Source organism: Pseudochaenichthys georgianus, chromosome 18 (assembly GCF_902827115.2).
Source record: "Pseudochaenichthys georgianus chromosome 18, fPseGeo1.2, whole genome shotgun sequence".
Taxonomy (NCBI): domain Eukaryota; kingdom Metazoa; phylum Chordata; class Actinopteri; order Perciformes; family Channichthyidae; genus Pseudochaenichthys; species Pseudochaenichthys georgianus.
In genome coordinates this window covers 4,164,957-4,186,380 of record NC_047520.1, presented here as the reverse complement: position 1 = coordinate 4,186,380, position 21,424 = coordinate 4,164,957, and the positions used below count along the sequence as shown (strand labels likewise).

Sequence of the window (21,424 nt, the reverse complement as noted above, 5' to 3'; positions counted from 1 at the left end):
CTTTGGACCATTTATATACTTATTGAAAACAAGCTACAAAATGTAATACCTTGGGAAATGCCAGTTAATACTTTTTAATACCCCGCGGACACCCTGTTGCAGCTTGCAGAGACATTTCAATGAAAAAGAGAAATATAAACAAACTAGAATAGCATCAAAACGTTTATATTTCTGTACAATGTCCCCATTGTTTGTAGCTGTACTATACTATATTAAACAACCTGTAAGCAGTACAAACGTTTTAAAGATGTGCAATCTTTACAGTCAGTTTAAGACACAGCTGATATACACACACATACTGACGTGTAAATGAAGCAGTGCAAATTGGAATTGAAAAGTGTGTTATATGATACAGAAAGTTATTAACAGTGTGAGCAAATATTAAGGCACAGGTAAACTCAGGAGTAAAAACCAGTACTGCAACCCATCAGACTAACACATCGTTAAATACATACAGTAAGTGCTCTTAAGCTGCAGGCTGTCTGTTCATTATTGGATCATACTGCTGGTCTCAAGGACGTTGAGCCCATTGTCATATTTGAGATGAAAATCGCTGATCACAAAAACGTACATAGGTCCTAAATGCATTTTCAGATTAGAGACAGCAACTCGTCCAATTTGCTGAAAAATAAATACACAACTATCTTTTGAAAAACGCAGAAAGTCACTTGAGGTGATAACTCTGCATCTGCTTTTCCAGCACAAGAAAACAAATGAATACAAAGTAACATCAATATAAGTACATCGTACACAACAAATATACTTGGAACTAGAATCACCGGGTATTTATTTTTCAGGTAATTGTAGGCGCAGACTGAGGCTTGAATCTCGAAGAGGAATTTTACTGCATGGTGCGAACAGGGCGAGAAACAAACAAGTTAATGATTGGTTCATAGCTCACAGGAGAAAGTAACAAGGGCTCCGAGTAGCATTACTCCAAAGTTAGTATTCTGCATTAGAAACTACAGCCTGAGGAGAAAATGTTCAGCTGTGCAGTGTTTTGTTCCACGCTCAGATCAGTGGGTGTGTGTGTGTGTGTGTGTGTGTGTGTGTGTGTGTGTGTGTGTGTGTGTGTGTGTGTGTGTGTGTGTGTGTGTGTGTCACTTGTACAGGCTGAGATCGGGGCTGTGGTACAGACACATGTAGGAGTCACACAGCAGCCGGCGGGCCGACTCCCGTATGGAGGCGGGATCAACTCTGCTCAGCTCCTGCTCTGGTAGGCTGAGGAAGCGGCCCACCTCCGGACACGCCTTCACATGGGGGATGTTGAAGCCGTTCTGCTCACCTGGGTGAGAGAAAATACAGTTTAATAGTGTTTTTTTTAATTTTGGATCACATTTCAACTTCAGTGCACATATGTAGTTAAATAGTTTTAGTTTTTGAGTGGTCCGTATTTTTTCTTTTTCTTGACAAAACAACAACAATAAGCGCAAGGCAAGGCAAGTTTATTTATATAGCACCTTTCAACACAAGGCAATTCAAAGTGCTTTACAAAAAACGAAAGACATTCAGACAAAGGCATTTAAAATCAGTCATTAAAAAGAAAAGATAATAAAATAAACATTAAAAGAAAAAATACATGGATAAAAGTTACAGTGCAGTCTAAGATGTGAATAGTTAAATTAAAAGCAGCGACAAAAAGAAAAGTCTTCAGCCTGGATTTAAAAGTAGTCAGAGTTGCAGCGGACCTGCAGGTTTCTGGGAGTTTGTTCCAGATATTTGGAGCATAATAACTGAACGCTGCTTCTCCATGTTTAGTTCTGACTCTGGGGACAGAAAGCTGACCAGTCCCTGAAGACCTGAGAGATCTGGATGCTTCATAATTTAGCAGGAGGTCAGAAATGTATTTTGGGCCTAAACCATTCAGTGCTTTATAAACCAGCAGCAGTATTTTGAAATCTATTCTTTGACACACAGGAAGCCAGTGTGAAGACTTCAGAACAGGAGTGATCCACTTTCTTAGTGTTAGTGAGGACTCGAGCAGCGGCGTTCTGAATCAGCTGCAGCTTCCTAATAGATGTTTTAGTGAGACCTGTGAAGACACCATTACAGTAGTCCAGTCTCCTGAAGATAAAAGCATGGACACGTGTCTCCAGATCTTGCTGTGACATTAGTCTTTTAATCCTAGATATATTCTTTAGGTGATAGTAGGCTGATTTAGTAACTGTTTTAATGTGACTGTTGAAACTCAGGTCAGAGTCCATGACTACACCTAGATTTCTGGCTTCATCAAGAACATGGGGTGTGTTCTTTTCAATATAAAACATTGACAGATCATTAAATAAAAGATTCAAACAGTTAAACAAAAGAAGGGCGCATCGGGGTAATATTTAATTTCATAAATGATATCGTATCAATCATCTATAGATGGTATTTCGTTTTTTTTTAATAGTTGTTTGTATCATAATGTACTTCAGCGAGGGTCTCTTACCTTCCCGGTCTGCCATACTGTCAAAAAACATCCAGTCGGTGGGGAGGGGTCCGTGTTTGACGAAGCTAACATAATGGCTGGTCTCGATGCACGTCACCGCAAAGAGAGACATCCGCTGCCGGGCGCTCAGCAGGGGGCCGGTCCACGGACCCCCGGGGACAGCAACATCTACAGGGTGGTGGGACGCACGCTTCCTGTGACTGTGGACCTGAGGAGAGAAATACACATATGATATGTTTCTTGTCTCTATGTTATAGAAACATTAAGACTGAGGGTAAGTGTTCCACATCAACCTCCTTATTATTTTATAAGAAATACAAAAACACACTTCAAATAACGTCAGTAAACAATCCACTGCAGCCACAAAGGCTTTAAAGATAATAAGTAATACAAATAAATATAATGTCCTTTAGCACCAGAATGTTATGAAGGCACAGGATCCAGTAGCTTGCCCATGCTTTGGTCCTGGAGCACATCATATCCTTTAAACCTGCACCTCCTTCTTGTTAGAGTCAGATCAAGGCGAGAGGTGGGTACCTGTGTGTTGCAGGTGCTGCAGTACTGTTTGAGACGCCCGGGGGTGATGTCGGGGTCTTCGTAACACTGCAGACACTCCCACTCAGCCACAGCCTGACAGATACTGCACTGCCTCAGAGCTAGGGACAGAGAGAGAGACAAAAACACGTCAGTTAAAAAGGAAACTCGATGAAGTCCACAGAACCTCATGTGAATGTAGCCAGTTCTTCTGCACAGGTGACATTTACCGTACTTTACGGACTATAAACCGCGACTTTTCCCCCCATTTTTCAGTACAGCTAACGGCCACTAGGGAACCTCCTAAATCTATGGATTTTACAGGTAAAATTAACCACCTTTAACACTATGGGCTCTATGACCGGTCCGCGCCCGCCACCTCTAAGCGGCGGCCTCCAGCAGGAAAAGCTGGAGGCCGGAAAAGAGTGAGACAGGTAGCGCGCCAAAGTAAAAGTGGAACCGAGAGACAGAACGAGAGCAAGACAGACGGACAGTTTAGCTGCTGCGGCTCATATGCAGGTGCGCTTTATAGTCCGGAAAGTACGGTACATACATTCATCTGATTACAAATAAAACCAGGTCTGAATAGAGTGGTGCAGGAATGAGTCCTAAAGCTTGGATGAGTCAGCGTTTTACTACTTCTGGTTCCTTGTCTTGAAGCCAACGTTAGCTTTTTACTTCTCGTGATTGCATTTACGCTCCAAAAATAATATTATAATAATAATAAAATAATATTGGTTATTTCCCCAAAATGGCCCTTACTGTCGTCCAGCAGGTCTGTGATGTCCAGGCTGAGCGTGGGGAGGATGGCGTCAAACATTTTGAAGTCCTTTCCAAAGCGAGGCATGAGCAGTAAGAGGCAAGAGGGAGCCTGGTGGGGGGGGGGGGGACAGGGGGACGGGGACATTGAATACACTTTAATCTCAAAAGATAAAAAAAGTCATTTATTTGAAAGGTCACCTATTGTGCATGTGTCCTCTCTTCTTCACGTCTCTTCTACATCAACATGTGTCCTCTCTTCTTCACGTCTCTTCTACATCAACATGTGTCCCCTCTTCTTCATGTCTCTTCTACATCAACATGTGTCCTCTCTTCTTCACGTCTCTTCTACATCAACATGTGTCCCCTCTTCTTCATGTCTCTTCTACATCAACATGTGTCCCCTCTTCTTCGTGTCTCTTCTACATCAACATGTGTCCCATCTTCTTCGTGTCTCTTCTACATCAACATGTGTCCCCTCTTCTTCGTGTCTCTTCTACATCAACATGTGTCCCCTCTTCTTCATGTCTTTTCTACATCAACATGTGTCCCCTCTTCTTCACGTCTCTTCTACATCAACATGTGTCCCCTCTTCTTCATGTCTCTTCTACATCAACATGTGTCCCCTCTTCTTCACGTCTCTTCTACATCAACATGTGTCCTCTCTTCTTCACGTCTCTTCTACATCAACATGTGTCCCCTCTTCTTCATGTCTCTTCTACATCAACATGTGTCCTCTCTTCTTCACGTCTCTTCTACATCAACATGTGTCCCCTCTTCTTCATGTCTCTTCTACATCAACATGTGTCCCCTCTTCTTCGTGTCTCTTCTACATCAACATGTGTCCCATCTTCTTCGTGTCTCTTCTACATCAACATGTGTCCCCTCTTCTTCGTGTCTCTTCTACATCAACATGTGTCCCCTCTTCTTCATGTCTTTTCTACATCAACATGTGTCCCCTCTTCTTCACGTCTCTTCTACATCAACATGTGTCCCCTCTTCTTCATGTCTCTTCTACATCAACATGTGTCCCCTCTTCTTCACGTCTCTTCTACATCAACATGTGTCCCCTCTGTGTAAAGAGACTCTGAAAGTCTCAGGAACAAAGATTCTCTCTCTTTTTGATCTATTTCTATAAAAACCTGTCTGAAAATGAGCTGATCAGATTTTGCCCACTTGATGATGTCATAACGATGTGTTGTCTTGTGTAACCATTAGCCAATCAGCAACCAAGGTAACCCCCCCCCCCCCTTATCCCCTGAATGTCCTCCTAGAGCTCCATTGAGTTCTTTGTAACCACATGTCTCTCTGAGGGGCGTGGGGAGGGGCTCCTTATTTTCATCTAAAGCAACAGACAGAGAATCAGCACTTTGGAAACAGGGCTGAAACAGAGGGGATTATGGGAAGATCTGTTTGGTGTTTCAGCCAATCAGAGACAGGCTCTGTATCTATCGGAGACATGTGATGTACTGATGAAACACAGTATCAAAGGGGACCTTTAACACTTTATTTCTGCTACCTCGACGAACTTGAGGCCAGCGTGGAGGAAGGAAGACTCCAGCAGCGTCTGGACGCTCGCTACTCTCATCCGACTGGGCGAGGGCGGGGCCAGAGGGATGGGGGAGCCGATGGGGGAGACGAGTAAAGGTGAGGTGGGAGAAGGAGGAAGTGTCGGCGGGAAGAGCTGGTACAGGTGGCCCTCCTGAGGCTGCCGAGTCATCGATCTGGAAGAAGCACAGAGAGGATTTCATGAAGAGCGTGTTGATGCCTTACATCGTGTTGAGATGCTTCGACAGGTCATGTGATGCAGTTATTGGAAATACAACATTAGTGTCAATCATTTTAAAACTGCTTTTAGAAGATTCAAACTCAGATGTCGAGAAAAGATGACAAAAGAAAGCTGAATAATTAAAAGATTCTTTACACACATGTTGTACTAAGAGCTCAAAGACACGCGTGGTGACACTTTCACTGGAACCTTGAACTGTATTCAACTTAGAGGCGCGCATTATGAGAGAAACAACTGGCGTGTGTCAGTGAAGCAGGGTGTGTGTGTGTGTGTGTGTGTGTGTGTGTGTGTTACCTGATCTTGAGGAGTGGCTCGACTTGGAGGAGCTGGAAAAGCTTGTTGAGGAACTCTTCAGGATCTGACAGACAGAACAACATTCCTCAGTGAGAACACACACACACACACACACACACACACACACACACACACACACACACACACACACACACACACACACACACACACACACACACACACACACACACACACACACACACACACACACACACACACACACACACACACACACACACACACACACACACACACACACACACACACACACACACACACACACACACACACACACACACACACCTTTCTCCTGGTTGGTGAAGCCCATGTTGCTGTTGGCGGCCTCCAGCAGTCGCCGCAGGGCCATCGTCTTGCTGGCACACACGTAGCCATACCTTAAGAACACACAGATGTTTGAGCCTGGTATTTAACACACTCGTCGTCATGGTGACTTCTGATCTGCCAGAAGGTTCATAATGGATCTGCGTCAAATGTTTAATACTGGAATGTAGTAGTTATACGGGTGATTGTTCGTGTATCGCCACCCGTAGCAAATACAACTGTAACATGACTGTTCTCGTGGCGTTCATAGAGAGACATTGACCCACCTTCTCAGCGGGTTCACGATCTCGCAGCGCAGCAGGTCCTGAGCCAGGCTGGAGTCGCTGTCGGGGTCCGAGGGCCAGAACAGAACCCAGTCTGCAGAACTGCAGCAGGAGAACAGACTGGAGACACACACACACACGTTATTTTCAAAACAGTACTATACTAAGATATGGTTGTTATTGTACTTGTTTATGATTCTTTGAGAAATACAGATGTCTCTTTCCTTCCCCTGACCAAGCAAGTACACATTACACTTTGTCGATTGAATCGCAATCGAAAATCGCATTATCGTCCACAATAATCGCAATATGTGTGATGTGTATTTGTAAAGCACTTTGAGCACTGGAAAAAGCGCTATAATAAATGTAAGAAATTATTATTATTATTATTACTTTTTCACCAAATCATGACAGTATCAGTTAAAGTATGTATCTTTTTATACATTGGCATATAACTAATATATTGCAGAACAATTATTTCTGTTGCTCCAGAGCAGGGGTCGGCAACCCAGCAGTGGCACACTGGGAATAAGTGGAATAAGCGTGCAAATATTTCAATAGTATTTTCGGATCCTGAACGAGACCGCCGCCAAAGCGCGTCTCCCCGTTACCTGCAGAAGGAAGCCATGCACGCAGCGCAGCCCGCTCTCTTTAACGCCAGGCGACTTGCTGCTGCTTTCCTCCGCGGTGGAGCGATCAGGAGTGAAGTGCCGGAGCGCGCCGCACTGCACAAATTGCAGGACCCATAAGGAGCTGTACAAATGCCCCCGTTTTTGCGTGGCTGTGTCTTTAGTTGAAAGCCCAGTGGCGATCTCATCGAAAGCAACATGCTACACAGGGGCGGACGGGCCATCTGTGCGTTCTGGAGAATCACGGAACCGACGGTCGTCATTATTATCATTGTTTTAATGGCACTTCATATGAGAAAGGTTGCCGACCCGTGCTCCAGGTGTGTCCTCAGCGTTGTGTTGTCACCTGAACAGCGTGGCGTCCAGGTAGCAGGAGTTGAGGTGTCCCTGAATGCCTCTCTTCCAGCCCTCGTAGAGCTCAACGGCCTCCTCCCCCTCCACAGGGGGGGAGTTGTCCTCCACACGCTCACTGCCCCACTCTGCAAACGCTGGGAGACAAAGGAGACACAGTGGGACAACATCAATCATTGACCATGGACACACACAGGACACACAGATGTCACGGCTGCAGGAGGTCATCTCATAGTTCCTCTAAAAGTTGTTAGATATTGGAACGGAGATCTCATTATACTTCAAATTGGGTTAAGTAAGAATTACAACTAATTATTGAAATGTAATGTATGTCAAATGTGCACATTGTACTACATTATATAATATGGTATATGTATACAGTTTATACAGTGGTGTATTAGTAGTAATAGGTATTGATGCCATCCTACCTATAGAGTTGCATCGCTCCACTTGATTGACAGGTGTCTCGGGGGCGGGGAATCTGGAGTCCCGCCTGCAGTTGCGAAGCTTCACAAACAGCCCCTTGTTGGCGGGGCAACGGAAGTGACGTTCACCCAGGTAACTGCCGTCTGTCCCTGCAGACAGATCCTGGTCCTGACACACACACACACACACACCCTGATTCATGCATTCATCACATCACGACCACTACCTCACAGACCTGCTGCACCACCACACCCCTTCCCCCTACCTCACAGACCTGCTGCACCACCACACCCCTTCCCCCTACCTCACAGACCTGCTGCACCACCACACCCCCTCCCCCTACCTCACAGACCTGCTGCACCACCACCCCCCTTCCCCCTACCTCACAGACCTGCTGCACCACCACACCCCTTCCCCCTACCTCACAGACCTGCTGCACCACCACACCCCTTCCCCCTACCTCACAGACCTGCTGCACCACCACACCCGTCTGTATTATTTGACTTTAACTATATATACTTATTTGTTGTTCTTTTCTTTTCACTATCTGTAAAGTGTCTTTGAGCCCCTGTAAAAGCGCTAACAAAATAAATCTATTATTATTATTGTTACTGCTAAGGTTAAAGCAGATGCATAAACTATATCAATTATTCATTACATTTCCAAATAAAAAACATTGCTTTTCTATATTCCTCCCGATATAACCTTTGTCTTCAAACTAAGTAACAGGTTAGGGTTACGAGGACAGCGATGTGAGCAAATCTGGACTTCAATAGAATAGTGACTTTTAGAGTTGCAAGTAATTGCATTTTGAGTTTGTATAAATTGATAATAACAAAAATGAGAAGCCATCTTGTAAAACCCTTTCCCTCTTATTACCAGGACCCAATGTCGAGTAGCAGTTTGCTGATATTCGGATGTACCGATTGTACTCTAACTGAACAACTGAATAAAAACTCACCAGCTCGATCCCTGCCACCGGCTCTCCCACCCCACTGATGCGTCCAATCCAGTGAATGACCCCAAAAAGGGGCGGGTCGTTCACTTCCACCATGGACCCCACCTCCAGCCCCCCGTCGAGCCCCGCCTCTCCATCCTCCTCCACAGCCTCACTGCTGACCGGAGACCTCAGCGAGGGGGAGGGGGGGCCGTGAACGCCGTTGTGATGGGGGTGTTCAGGGGAGGTGTGTGTGGGGGTGTGTGTGGGGGTGAAGGTGGGTGACGTTGGGCTGAGGGGTTTGGGAGCGGTCAGAGGGGGAAGAAGCGGCTTGTTGTTGGGTTTTGGGGGCGGCAGTGGAGGAACTTTAACCCCTTGTTTTCCGGGGGGCATCAGGGCGACTTTGGGCGCAGAGTGGGGGGCCGACAGGGGGAGGGGCTTAATGGGGGGGGGCGCCGGCTTCAGGATGGATTTGGTCACTTGGTGAGGAGGGGTGTGATGGTGGGGTTTCGAATCTGGGGATAAAATGCAAGAAGAGTTGGAATTAATTAATATTCTTTTATATTATTTGATTAATTATAATTTTTTATTTATTTATGTTGTTATATATTGTATAATAATAACATTTTTTTTTACTTTATTCCATCTTTCTTTGCATATTTTACACTAACCTTTAGTGTTTATCGATATATTGTTGTTGCATTTTATTTGAACCTTAATTGTACATTTTTACTTTAATGTTTTGATTAATACTTTTATAAATATCCAACTTTCCCACCAGTATAAATACATCTCTTTCATGCATACTTTGGGTTAATAATCCAGCAGGCATTATTACAGGATTAAACAAACATGATTAAAGGTCACCTCATGCTATTTCTAGGCAATAGCATAGATATATAAAAAACACATCTATGAAGTGTTTTGCTCAAAATACCAAACAGATCACCCATTCTAGCCATGCCTCGTATCCCTCCATTTCACTTCCTGTTTCAAAAGTGCTGATTTTGGGTATAAAGCTTTAAAAAAAATTAATAAAGGAAGGGTCTGAGCTCATGCGGGACCCGGCAGCTACCGTCTAAACTAAATGCTGCCGTGATGAAACGCCATATCATGGATTATCAAGGATCTGAAACAGTCTGGAGCTCAAAGGCTTTCTCTCTTTCCGGTTAAACCACAAGGTGAGTTCCTTTCTACTTCCTGCTTCTTCACACACATGCTCTCCAGTACAGGTTAGCTCTGAGTGTTAGCCATGCTAATGCAAACACCGACCATATTACGTCCAAAACAGTCGGGCATTGTTTCTGATAGCAACGTTTCTGATTGGCCCGTGGGTCCACATTTCAGATGTTACGTCATATCGGACGCAAATCTGGATCAGCTCCGTTGTAGCCCCGTTTTTAGAGATTTGGGTACGGAGGAAAAGAGAGGGTTTTATTTTCTGACGCTGCGTGAGTTCCCCGACACACCGGGGACACATGATTATGTATACAAGACATCACAAAGGGCATTTTGCATGATAGGTCCCCTTTAATAAATGATGGGGTCCTGGTAAAGATACACGGTCACGTCCCAAAGGGAATATATAACCAAAAAAACTCTGAAATGTCTTTATCAAAGGTTTTTTAGATAGTATGCCATATATTCTGCCAAAGCCTCCCTGTAAGCCACAGTGAACCTTTCACCTGGTTATACATGGCTGTGGACTAATGCTTTATACTAGTGCTGTCAAAATTATCGCGTTAACGGCGGTAATTATTTTTTTGAATTAATTGCGTTAACGCATTTAACGCATGTGCAGAATGGCCCGCCCCATACGTGCCACCAGTGGCAGCGCCAGGGTATGAATGGGGTAGGCTACACCCATACCAAGAAATGTTTTAGCCCCACCATGAAAAATGATGTTAAAGTAAGCAAACTAAAGTCTGCCAACTCGCGCGGAGTAAATTGCACCGACAGCAGTTAGTAAGATTGATTTCAGTAGCCACGGTTTTGAAAACTTTTGTCACGTAGTGATCGACTTCTCAATAGAACATCTTTGATAACGGCGTGGTGTTGTTGCAGGAAGTCCCGACGGAGAATACTTTTGCTGTAGTACAGGGCTGCACATAACTGGTACGCAGGTTATGTGCCTAATCTGAAATGCGTACCGTCACTTGTGTCTCAAAGCGCATTTGCGTACCGACGTACTTGTGAAGCTTTTCCAGAAGGCGGTTAGATCACCGGACGACAGAGTCGGTCTCCGTGAGCACAGACAGGGCTGCTGTTAACGTCGGTCTGTACAACGGAACTGTGCCAAAACTACGCCAACCGGCTGCGGAGGGAGACCCCCCCCTTCACTGGAGAACTGCGCTAAAACAGCTGATCACAACGTTCACGCTCTGTGGTCACGAAGTACTCCACTAGCCCCCCCCCCTCTGTCGACTTTCCTGAAGTACTCCCCCGTTGATAGAAATCAACACGTAATGAATTGAGACCCCACGGTTTGATGATTGATAGGTGTGTGGGCTGTCTTTCATTTTGACACGCAGAACAATGTTATAATAAATATAGATACTGTATGTTAAATGGATATATCCGCCTTCTTTCATTTATCTTTCCATTCCCACAACAATATACATAAATAAATGGCATATTTTGGACATAGTCCGAATGGTGATTAATCATGATTAATTAATTTTTAAGCTGTGATTAATCTGATTAAAATTTGTAATCGTTTGACAGCCCTACTTTATACACAATACAGAAGATTCAGCGTTCCCAAGATCAGGCTGAACTCTCTGTCCATTGAGCTTCTTAACATTCACATGTCATGTAATATAATTTTTAAATGTTGGCATGTATGCGGAACTGCAGGACGGAGACCAGAACAAATATCCTTACGGGGAGAATAAAGTATATCATATCGTAATACGAGTGTGTTGTTGTGCAACCGTTGCCGTACCTGAGGAAACCTTGTTGATGGGCACTAATGCTCCGTGGAGCGGAGAGGGAATGTTGCAGAGCTTTTCTCCTTTATAAAGACCGTCCCACTGTCCCACAGGAGCGTCCTGTAACACAGAGACAACCACAACATACTCATCACTAGTATGGGGCTCTAATAAGGAATCAGGTCATGTGGGTTCATTAGCAGGTATACATATAGTATTTACATAGTGGCTGCAGCATCAGAGAAACAAGTGTAATGTGATTATATCAAAAAGAAAATTAAGAAAATGTTTAACCTTAAGGTTTTCTTTTAGTTTGAAAGTGAAGTATTTTTAGTTTACAGCTTCGTTTTTAATCCTGGATTTTCTTATAATAATTATTTTGAGAATCTTTTCCTTTTATTGGAGTCGTCAGAAGGAAAAGATGGCATTCAATTCGGGAGATGAAATGTAAAAAACTTAAACTGTTTTGTTCTTTTTTGTGTGTTTTTAAAAGTAGCTGCCAATAAGCAAGAATACAACTATAGATAACTTAAAATTATAAAATAAAAAACACATTTCTTATCTCCTGTGTCGTACTGACCAGCAGAATTCCCACGTACATCCCTGAGGAGGAGCGACCCGGCAGAAGACCACAGAAACAAACTTCCCCCCCGTAGACGTTGTCCTCTATGGGGAACATCACCCTCTGGCCCACATGGAGCGGAGGAGGGGATGCAGGGGCTCGGACCTGCATCAGTAAGATAGATAGATAGATGGATGGATGGATAGATAGATAGATGGATGGATGCATGGATGGATGGATGGATGGATAGATAGATGGATGGATGGATAGATGGATAGATAGATAGATAGATGGATGGATGGATAGATAGATAGATAGATGGATGGATGGATAGATGGATAGATAGATAGATGGATGGATGGATAGATAGATGGATAGATAGATAGATAGATGGATGGATGGATGGATGTATAGATAGATGGATAGATGGATGGATGGATGGATGGATGGATAGATAGATGGATAGATGGATGGATAGATAGATGGATAGATAGATGGATGGATAGATGGATAGATAGATAGATAGATAGATGGATGGATGGATGGATAGATAGATAGATGGATAGATGGATGATGGATGGATAGATAGATAGATGGATAGATGGATAGATGGGTGGATGGATGGATGGATGGATGGATGGATAGATAGATGGATGGATAGATAGATAGATAGATAGATGGATGGATAGATAGATAGATAGATGGATGGATGGATAGATAGATAGATAGATAGATAGATAGATGATGGATAGATAGATAGATGGATAGATGGATGGATAGATAGATGGATGGATGGATGGATAGATAGATAGATGGATGGATAGATAGATGGATGGATGGATAGATAGATAGATAGATGGATGGATAGATAGATGGATGGATGGATGGATGGATGGATGGATAGATAGATGGATGGATGGATAGATGGATGGATAGATGGATGGATGGATAGATGGATGGATGGATGGATGGATGGATGGATGGATAGATAGATTTTTTTGCGTTGCAGCAGCATAAAAAACACAAGGCAATGTACATAAGAGAAATTAAGACACAGAAATAAACAGTCCAATATATTTCGGAAATATAAATAAAATAGCATTAAAAAGTGAAAAAGTAATAATAGTAATAATAACCTGGTTCTGGTTCTGAGCCGTGATTGGTGCTGACTCTGCTGTCCGAGGGAGGAAACCCACGGGGGGGCTGCTGGGGCGAGGGTGATGGAAACTGATGTGACGACCTTGATGCTGAGGATGCTGCCGCTCGTTGTTGTGTTGCCCGTTGCCGTGTTGCCCGTTGCCGCGTTGCCCGTTGCCGTGGCTGCTGCGGTGGCGGTCTCGCTCCTTGGCTCGCTCCTGAGCGTCCTGCACGTTGTTGTGGGTCCAGGTTCGGATGTGCACATGGCTGACGGGCAGGAAGAGGGCGCAGGCTTCAGGGCAGCTGAAGAGCCGCTGGTCCTTGAAGGAGCCGTTGCTCGACCCTTTACCGGCGGCTGAGCCCTGCAGAAGAGACGCGCATTTCAAAAAGAGGAATAGTTTCGGCGAAAACTAAAAAAGGTACCATGGGGTCAGATCCGAATTTTCCAAAGGGGGGTTCGTTTAGCATGAAACACTTGAAATAACTAAAGGAGACAAACAGGGGAGAGGCTGATGGAGCTGCTGACAGGTGAACTGACCAATCACAGCCTTTCACCGACATTTAAATAGACCGCATGTTCTATGTAGAGGGAATTGTTTTTATTCGATTGGTATTAAATCCAGTGTTGATATATTAGTTATCATATTATGTCTTATTAATAATGTTGAAGTACTATTTGTAAATTCTTACTTTAATTTCTTATGTTTATATTTTCATTTTATTACATGTTCTATATGATTTTGGCCGCTACATTACACATTACAACTTCTAATGTTTACGTATTATAAATATTCTATATATTTTATTCTAAAAGGTAGCATTTGTCACAAAACTCTATTTCCAAAGGGATAAATAAAGTATTCTGATCCTAATTTTTTTAATATATGGAAACTTTTTTTTGTATTATTTTCATATATATTCACATAAGTGAGGTATGCATGTTATCAAGGTTACTGTTTTTTAAATGTCACTGATTTCACTCTCCACCTAACGTCGTATCAGAGCCGCTTTGCCAAATCCCCCACGGACTGAAATCTTAGAGATTAAAACGTTGATATCAATAGCGGTGTCACATTCATATCCACGATTTACCTTCAGCTGTACCCCAAAATACACAGCGCTGCTCCCCCTTGAGCGCGGCCCGATGTATTTAAGGTCTGCCTGTGCCAGCTCATCCTGTTGGCCGATCTGGACCCAGAGCGGAGAATCAACGGGCAGAGACGCACAAGTCTGCAGCTTCCCAGGATCTCCTAGAAAATACAAATACAAGGATAACCTTATTACAGATGGAGGGAATAACTGATATGATAAATATAACATTGAAAAGCTAGTTGTTTAACATCATATATATCCAGTGGCGATCCTAGAGTTTATGTACATTCCCTATCATGTCTATTTAAGTCCCATTTCTTGTTTTTATATGGTCTTGTTGTTGCGTGTTGGCACCTTGAGTTCAGATTGTAATTTCGTTGTACTTGTACAATGACAAATTAAAGATCTTATCTTAACATCATATACATCCAGTGGCGATCCTAGAGTCGGTGGGGGCCCTAGGCAAACATTCACTGGGGGCCCCTTGACCCCCCCCCCCCCCTCTGGAGCGGAGCAAGCCAGGGGCCGCCTTGAGGGAGTTTCCCGACATGTCGTTGCAGTAAATTAAAGGGTGTTTCATGTTGTCGTTGCTGTGGACCTTTTTAAACTACCTTCTTTGGGGGCCCCCTTCTGGTCCGGGGCCCCAAGCAGTTGCCTGTTGCCTTGCCTGTTCGCAAGGAGCGCCCCTGTATACATCACATGTTCCACATTTAACCCTTGTGTTGTCTTTCTGTCAACTGAGCAACTTTTGTCTTCGTGTTTTGACTCTTTAAAAAGCTTATGGTATAAATAATTTCCCACTTGGTTTTAGTTGTACTCTTCTCATTGAAATGAGGGTCAATAAGACTTCATTAGCACAAAATCAAACCTAATTTCTGAGTTAAAAAAGGCAAAAATGTTGATGATGATTTCACTAAATTGACCCCAGAAGACCACAGATGCTATACATTGGAATACAATCAAAAACCCAATGATAGTGTTCATAATACATTGTGTGGAAAAATGTAGTTTACAAATAAAAACATATTTTGTATCCGTCATTAACAAAAAAGAAACCTTTATCCCGACAAAAGACATTTGGGAACGGGTCAACTTTGAGCCAAGGACAACAGGAAGGTTGTCAAAAAAGCGTTACAATTGTTTGGTAAAAGAACATAGTGTAATTGTAATTGTTACTTCTGCAATATTTGTACTTCCACTATCATCACTGCTAGTTAGTATTAAATGCATTACTTAGAAGCTTTAGTCGGGCCTCAGGATCAGAAACAGCCTCCAGCAGGCCGCTGAGGTCGGACGGGACTTCCAGCAGGAACTTCTTCTCTATTTTCAACATGAAGTCATTGTCTAACACCTGTGGTGAGAAACAGGAGGCAGAGAGAAAGACAAATATGAGCTAGTGGAAAGAAATCAGCAGTGAGTGTGAAGGAACCACAGGGTACCACACTCAGGAAGTGAGATTAAAGTTTAAAAAGGGTGAATCAACAACATGTGCTCATACCTTAATCTAAAATGCAGCACAGACACATTCATTAAAGTGAATTGAAATAAGTCGTAGGTTGGTGTAGGGCTGCTCAATTAATCATATTTCCATCGCAATTACGATTTTGGCTTGCAACGATTATGAAAACAACATAATCGAAATAAAACGATTATTTATTCATTTTAATTCAAGGTTGTGTCTTCCTGGTCGAATGTACTTATTGTAAGTCGCTTTGGATAAAAGCGTCAGCTAAATGCAATGTAATGTAATTAATTATTATTAATAATAATTCATTTATTTTATATAGGCGCCTTTCAAGGCTCTCAAGGTCGCCGTACAAACACATACAAAACAAGATACACAATACCTAACACCAGAGAAACATAAACAAGACAATGCAGTATATAACAAATCAAATAAATAAAACAGAGGATGTGTGATGGATAACGATCAGGGTGGATATGCGAGTGTGAAGAGATATGTTTTGAGGCGTGATTTGAAAATGGGGAGAGTGTCAGTGTTGCGGATGTCAGGTGGGAGGGAGTTCCAATCCAAAGGTGGGGTGCAGAGCGGCTGAAGGCTCTAGACCCCATGGTGGTTAAACGGAAGGGGGGTGCAGTGAGGCTGAGGGAAGGGATATTATTATTTTTTGGTTTTTCAGTTGAATTTTACTTAAAGTTCAGGGTAATCAACTGTTAAAAACATACTGTTCATTTTTTTTTTAAATAAGTGGATGTTTTCAATGTAAATGGATAATCGTTTTTAATAATGGTGATATTAATTATTGACCCAAATAATCGAGATTATGATTATTGCCATAATCGAGCAGCCCTAGGTTGGTGTTGAACTGCCCGTCCTCTCTCACCTTAAACCGCCTTTTACATCAAGAGTTAGAAAGGTAAGAAATGATTTTATCTTGTTTGACATCAAACTGAGTTTCGGTGTTTTTTTTAAGTATCTGTATCGATACGATTCAAGGTGGACAAATGAAAGAGCTAGTTAAACTCAAGCCACCACATGATAGAAAATAGATTAAATTAAATAAACAAATCAATATAAAATAAATACACACACCTATCATGATATACACATATATAAAAAAGTATACATTATAAAAAGTATACAAATATATAATTGAATTGGGTATAGAGTATTATATTGTCTTGATAAAAAGGAGAAGTTACAGTAGTATGGGCTGGTTTGCTATAGCTTGCATAATTAGCTAACTTAATATTACATGCATACAATATGAGATCAAGTTTATTTGATGCATGCAAATATAAAGGCTTACTGGGTAAACTATTAATGTTTTCTTTACTTTCTTACACGTATGTCCATTGTAATTGATAGTCTGTCTTTTAAGCATATGTGTGTTTATTATACCTTGACCCAGTAGCTGTCGCCTCTGCTCCGGCCCGCCTCTTGCTCCTGGCAGATGAACCCCCGCAGCAGCTTAATGGTTCCGTCCAGCTGATCCTGAACCTTCAGGTCGGTCGAGATCAAGAACATTTTTGGGGGGCGTCGCTTCCTGGTTTGCTCATGAGCCCCTGACATCTTCTGCGTGTCTTTTTCTATAGCCGGGTTCACGAAGGAATTAAGTCCATTATATAACCTGTAAGATGAATCAAGAGTAGTTTTAAAACCACGACAAGCAGGGTGGAAATGCGAGTTCACCTTCGACAGGTAACTTTAAACTTACTTCATTCAAAAGGAGGTCAATTTTTTAAAACAAACTATATCGCCACTACATTTTCGACGGACAAATCACGTTGTTAACTTTGTTTGAAAAATATGTAGGCTTTTATAAAACACTCACCAACTTCATCAACTCTGAACGTCAATATAGTTCCCTTCACATTTAAAGGAGCTACGCTTCAATAACAACAAACCGCACCGTAAAGCAGGAAGCAGCGTGACAGTCACCAGCGGGAGCCAATAGGAAGTGAGAAAAGTTCACCAGGGGAGTTGTTTCAGCCAATCAGAGCGCACATGGGCGTTTCCGAGACTGCGGGAAATTCCAGTTCTTCACACGCCATGTAGTATTCATGCAAAATATGATGTTTTTGAGAAAATGTCACATTAAAGAGAAGACATGGACTGACTCTAAACCACATATTCTCCTTTCTAACTTAGAATTACAACAATATGTATATTATAATATATATTTCTGTTTATGTGTACCCCCTGATGTCAATGTGTTGTATATGTTTGATGTACATATTGTTCTTGAATAGAGACAAATTTGATATACACAGACAGAATATAGCTGTATCTTCTTTATTAGTTTATAAATAAAATAGAAAAATATTTCTCTATAATGAACATACATTTTATTTCTTGCATTCACACTTCCACATCATCCCTCACAGAAATACATACTCAAAAGAAAAGGATACATATTCAATCAACACTTGGATTGTAATGCAGAACTACCTTTAAAAAAAGACAACATATAGGAGAACATACGTAAAAGTGCAATATCGAATGTGCTTTATCAGACTTGTCCTGGCACATCTGTATACCAGGATGCTGAAGTGTTGTAGCTTAATGTGTCAGTTGTGGGCAGTAGTGAATATAAAAACGATTCTTATTTAAATCAACATGGTTGCAGCACAGCTCTCCGTCTCCAGCAGTGAGCGATCGTACCGTTAACCAGTGGCTCCTTGCTTTATATGGATCGTGACACCTTTAGTAAACAATATGTACTAGTAAATGTGTATGGGGTGCGAGAGGATGAGTCCTTTTCATTGGTTAACTCGTAACCCACCATACCGGAGGATGGGAACCTGTGGAAACACCAATGAGTATCACATGACTCTTCAAAGTACACATTGTTTAACCCCATTTTTCCTACATTTAAAGACACTTCTGTAACATTTTTTAAATGCCGTTTCGCTGCTCAGTAAAACCACAATGGAGTGAAAACATGTAAATAAGTTAAAATAAAACAATTATATTGACATATATGCGTATTTGAGGCATAAACTACCTTTCATATCCTTCATTAAACAACTGTAATCTTTGGTACATCTATCTTTTGTCCCCAATAAATTAAAGGTACATGAACGCTGTTGGATAGCGCATGTATTTCAGAAGTGTTAAACGTACCAAAACGATCATTTCAGATGATGTGTTCTCAGAATAATACAGCGTAAGCAACATGATGTGCCATTAAACGATCCCTGAGGAGAAAACTCTGCTTTCAGTTTCCAGTTCTTCATTTAATCGGTTCAGATTTTATTTGGTGTCTCATCCAGAAGACGAAGGCAGCTTCTTAAAGTCAGTGCGAAGTGTGTGAGGTCACAGGAAGGTAATAGTTAATGAAACCAAACGTTAGCTGCTAAAGTGAGGACCCCAGGTCTGAGTGATAGTCAGTTTAGCATCTCCACAGCTCAGTACTGAGGGAGCGAATGGTCCTTGTTGATGAAGTAGGTGGTGAGTTCCCCTTTGCCCTTCACGTTCACGACACCTCTCAGAGTGACGTTGTATCCCACGCTCTCCACCATCTGGGCCGTCTCCTCCGTCACCTGGAAGCAGAGGGAAAAGGAGAACATAATGTGTGAGTGTTTAGAAACCATACATGTTTCCCTCTTAAAGAATCTTAAACATTACTTTCAGCATTTAGCACGCATTCCTTTTAGCATTTTAGCACCAAAGGATTTCCTCGCCTGGATGTTTTTTCTAATTGGTGTTTGCCTGATTCAACACAAGCTTACAAGATGTTCACGTCTTGTTCCACGACATAAAATCACTAAGTACCCCACTGGTAAATGTCTGAAGCTTTTCCACATCTTAAAAAAGCCTGTTGCTAACAAGTGACTCAATGAGACATCAAACATTAGCACCGTTAGCTTAGCGGTGGTGATGTGAAGTCATATGATTGTCATGTAGTTTCTTTATACCAGGGGTTCTCAAAGTGCGGCCCGCGGGCCAATGGCGGCCCTCGGAAATGTTTCTGGCGGCCCGCGATAGTTAATGTGACACGCTGAAATGCATGCGTTATATTTTAATCCTCCATGGTTCATCTCTAGTAAGAATTAGAATGGAATTTAAGAATGGTAAAACTGCGCCCCCTGGGCTGTCATTCCTAAATTATGAATGACAGCTTGTGGAAAGTTTGCTAGACTACTGGTTGCATGGCAACTAGGCATCTCGCGAGTTGCGGTTAAGCGGAAAATCTGTTGTAAGTTATCAGAATCAGAAACGGGAGTTAGCTAGCGATTCTAGCTAGTCACTGTCTGTAGATAACCCAACTTTGTGTCCTCTGCAAGTTCTTAATGTATACTGTATGCAGAGATGGGGTAGTTACTAAAAAAAAGTAATATATTACATATTACTTTAAAAAAAAGTAATATATTACACTACTTCGTTACTCTCTACATAAAGTAATTCGTTACTTTACTCGTTACTTTACTCGTTACTTTACTCGCAGGGCCGGCCCGCCCCTCCCTACAGGCAGATCACGCAGACTGCTAAAGTTTCAAATGTTCTCTTTAGTTCAGTTTCCATTGTCGCATAAGACTGATCCAGATAGCTCCTGAATGTTTTCCTATCTGACCATGGCTGTCCTCTGTCTCCTGCTATCTGACCGTGGCTGTCCTCTGTCTCCTGCTATCTGACCGTGGCTGTCCTCTGTCTCCTGCTATCTGACCGTGGCTGTCCTCTGTCTCCTGCTATCTGACCGTGGCTGTCCTCTGTCTCCTGCTATCTGTATATTTTGCGCAGTCTATCTCTGCTCACGCTGTTGCGTCAGCGTGTTCTCCTGCGTGTTGGCCATGTGTGGCATGGCCAACACATGGCCATGCCACGCGTTACTTTGTAACGCGTTACACCCAACTCTGACTGTATGTATAATTGGTTAGTACAATAAAGAAAGGATTTGTTTTGTGTTCCGTTTTTTCTTGGGCGGCCCTCAATCCAATATTGGGTACCTAAATTGGCCCTCACTCATCAAAACTTTGAGAACCCCTGCTTTATACCCTAACTTCCGACAGTGCTTACAAAAATACTTCACAGGTGCCCCACCCTATCTGCCACCTCCACCTTCTCCTGCTGTGTCTTTATTTCTCTGACCTGTATCTTGTCCAGAACTCCGGTGCTGTCCATCCGGCTGGCCACGTTCACACAGTTCCCCCAGATATCATACTGAGGTTTATGAGCGCCGATCACTCCTGCGATCACTGGACCGTGGTTTATTCCTGCAGGTATACAAACATGAAGGATCCTTACATTTTAATTAACATAAAAAACATATCTTTGTGTTTTTAAAAATGTCCTCCTTGGAGCTGTTATTCTAGTCTAGAAATATTTTTTGTGATTTCTTTGCTACTGTAATTTTTTCTTTATTTTATCGCAATTTTGTACCTTTTATTTGTACAGTTTAAAGATACAAGTTAATAAGTCCATTAACTGAAAACTAATAGCCAAGTACTTTTGATAATGGTAGGTACGTTTGAGAAACCGGCTCG

General features: G+C 42.4%; 2 protein-coding genes across 4 annotated transcripts in view; both read right to left on the bottom strand.

The window, feature by feature from the left end:
• Window positions 1-44: 44 nt before the first annotated feature.
• cyld3 (cylindromatosis (turban tumor syndrome) 3) lies at window positions 45-17,859 on the bottom strand. Of its 2 annotated transcripts, none has more exons than XM_034106498.2 (18): window positions 17,773-17,859; window positions 17,340-17,568; window positions 15,710-15,827; window positions 14,477-14,634; window positions 13,384-13,746; window positions 12,266-12,412; window positions 11,700-11,805; window positions 8,780-9,270; window positions 7,821-7,986; window positions 7,388-7,529; window positions 6,416-6,532; window positions 6,111-6,202; window positions 5,808-5,871; window positions 5,244-5,448; window positions 3,728-3,836; window positions 2,969-3,087; window positions 2,432-2,639; window positions 45-1,285 (listed from the first exon to the last, which is right to left on the bottom strand). In XM_034106498.2, exons 2-18 carry the CDS (start codon window positions 17,508-17,510, stop codon window positions 1,101-1,103), a joined length of 2,961 nt encoding a protein of 986 aa, XP_033962389.1. In that variant the 5' UTR covers window positions 17,511-17,568; window positions 17,773-17,859; the 3' UTR covers window positions 45-1,100. The 2 variants fall into 2 exon arrangements, with proteins under 2 accessions (XP_033962389.1, XP_033962388.1); XM_034106497.2 differs by lacking the exon at window positions 17,773-17,859 and adding an exon at window positions 17,656-17,739.
• A 421-nt stretch (window positions 17,860-18,280) lies between these two features.
• Window positions 18,281-21,424, bottom strand: part of LOC117463673 (adenylate cyclase type 4-like) — a 43,689-nt gene continuing 40,545 nt past the window's right edge. For both annotated transcript variants that reach the window (XM_034106042.1, XM_034106043.1), the window contains exons 25-26: window positions 21,030-21,154; window positions 18,281-19,483 (exon numbers count right to left, since the gene is read on the bottom strand). In XM_034106042.1, the coding sequence (XP_033961933.1) occupies window positions 19,349-19,483; window positions 21,030-21,154 (260 nt within the window). In that variant the 3' untranslated portion in view covers window positions 18,281-19,348. The remainder of the gene's footprint in view (window positions 19,484-21,029; window positions 21,155-21,424) is intronic.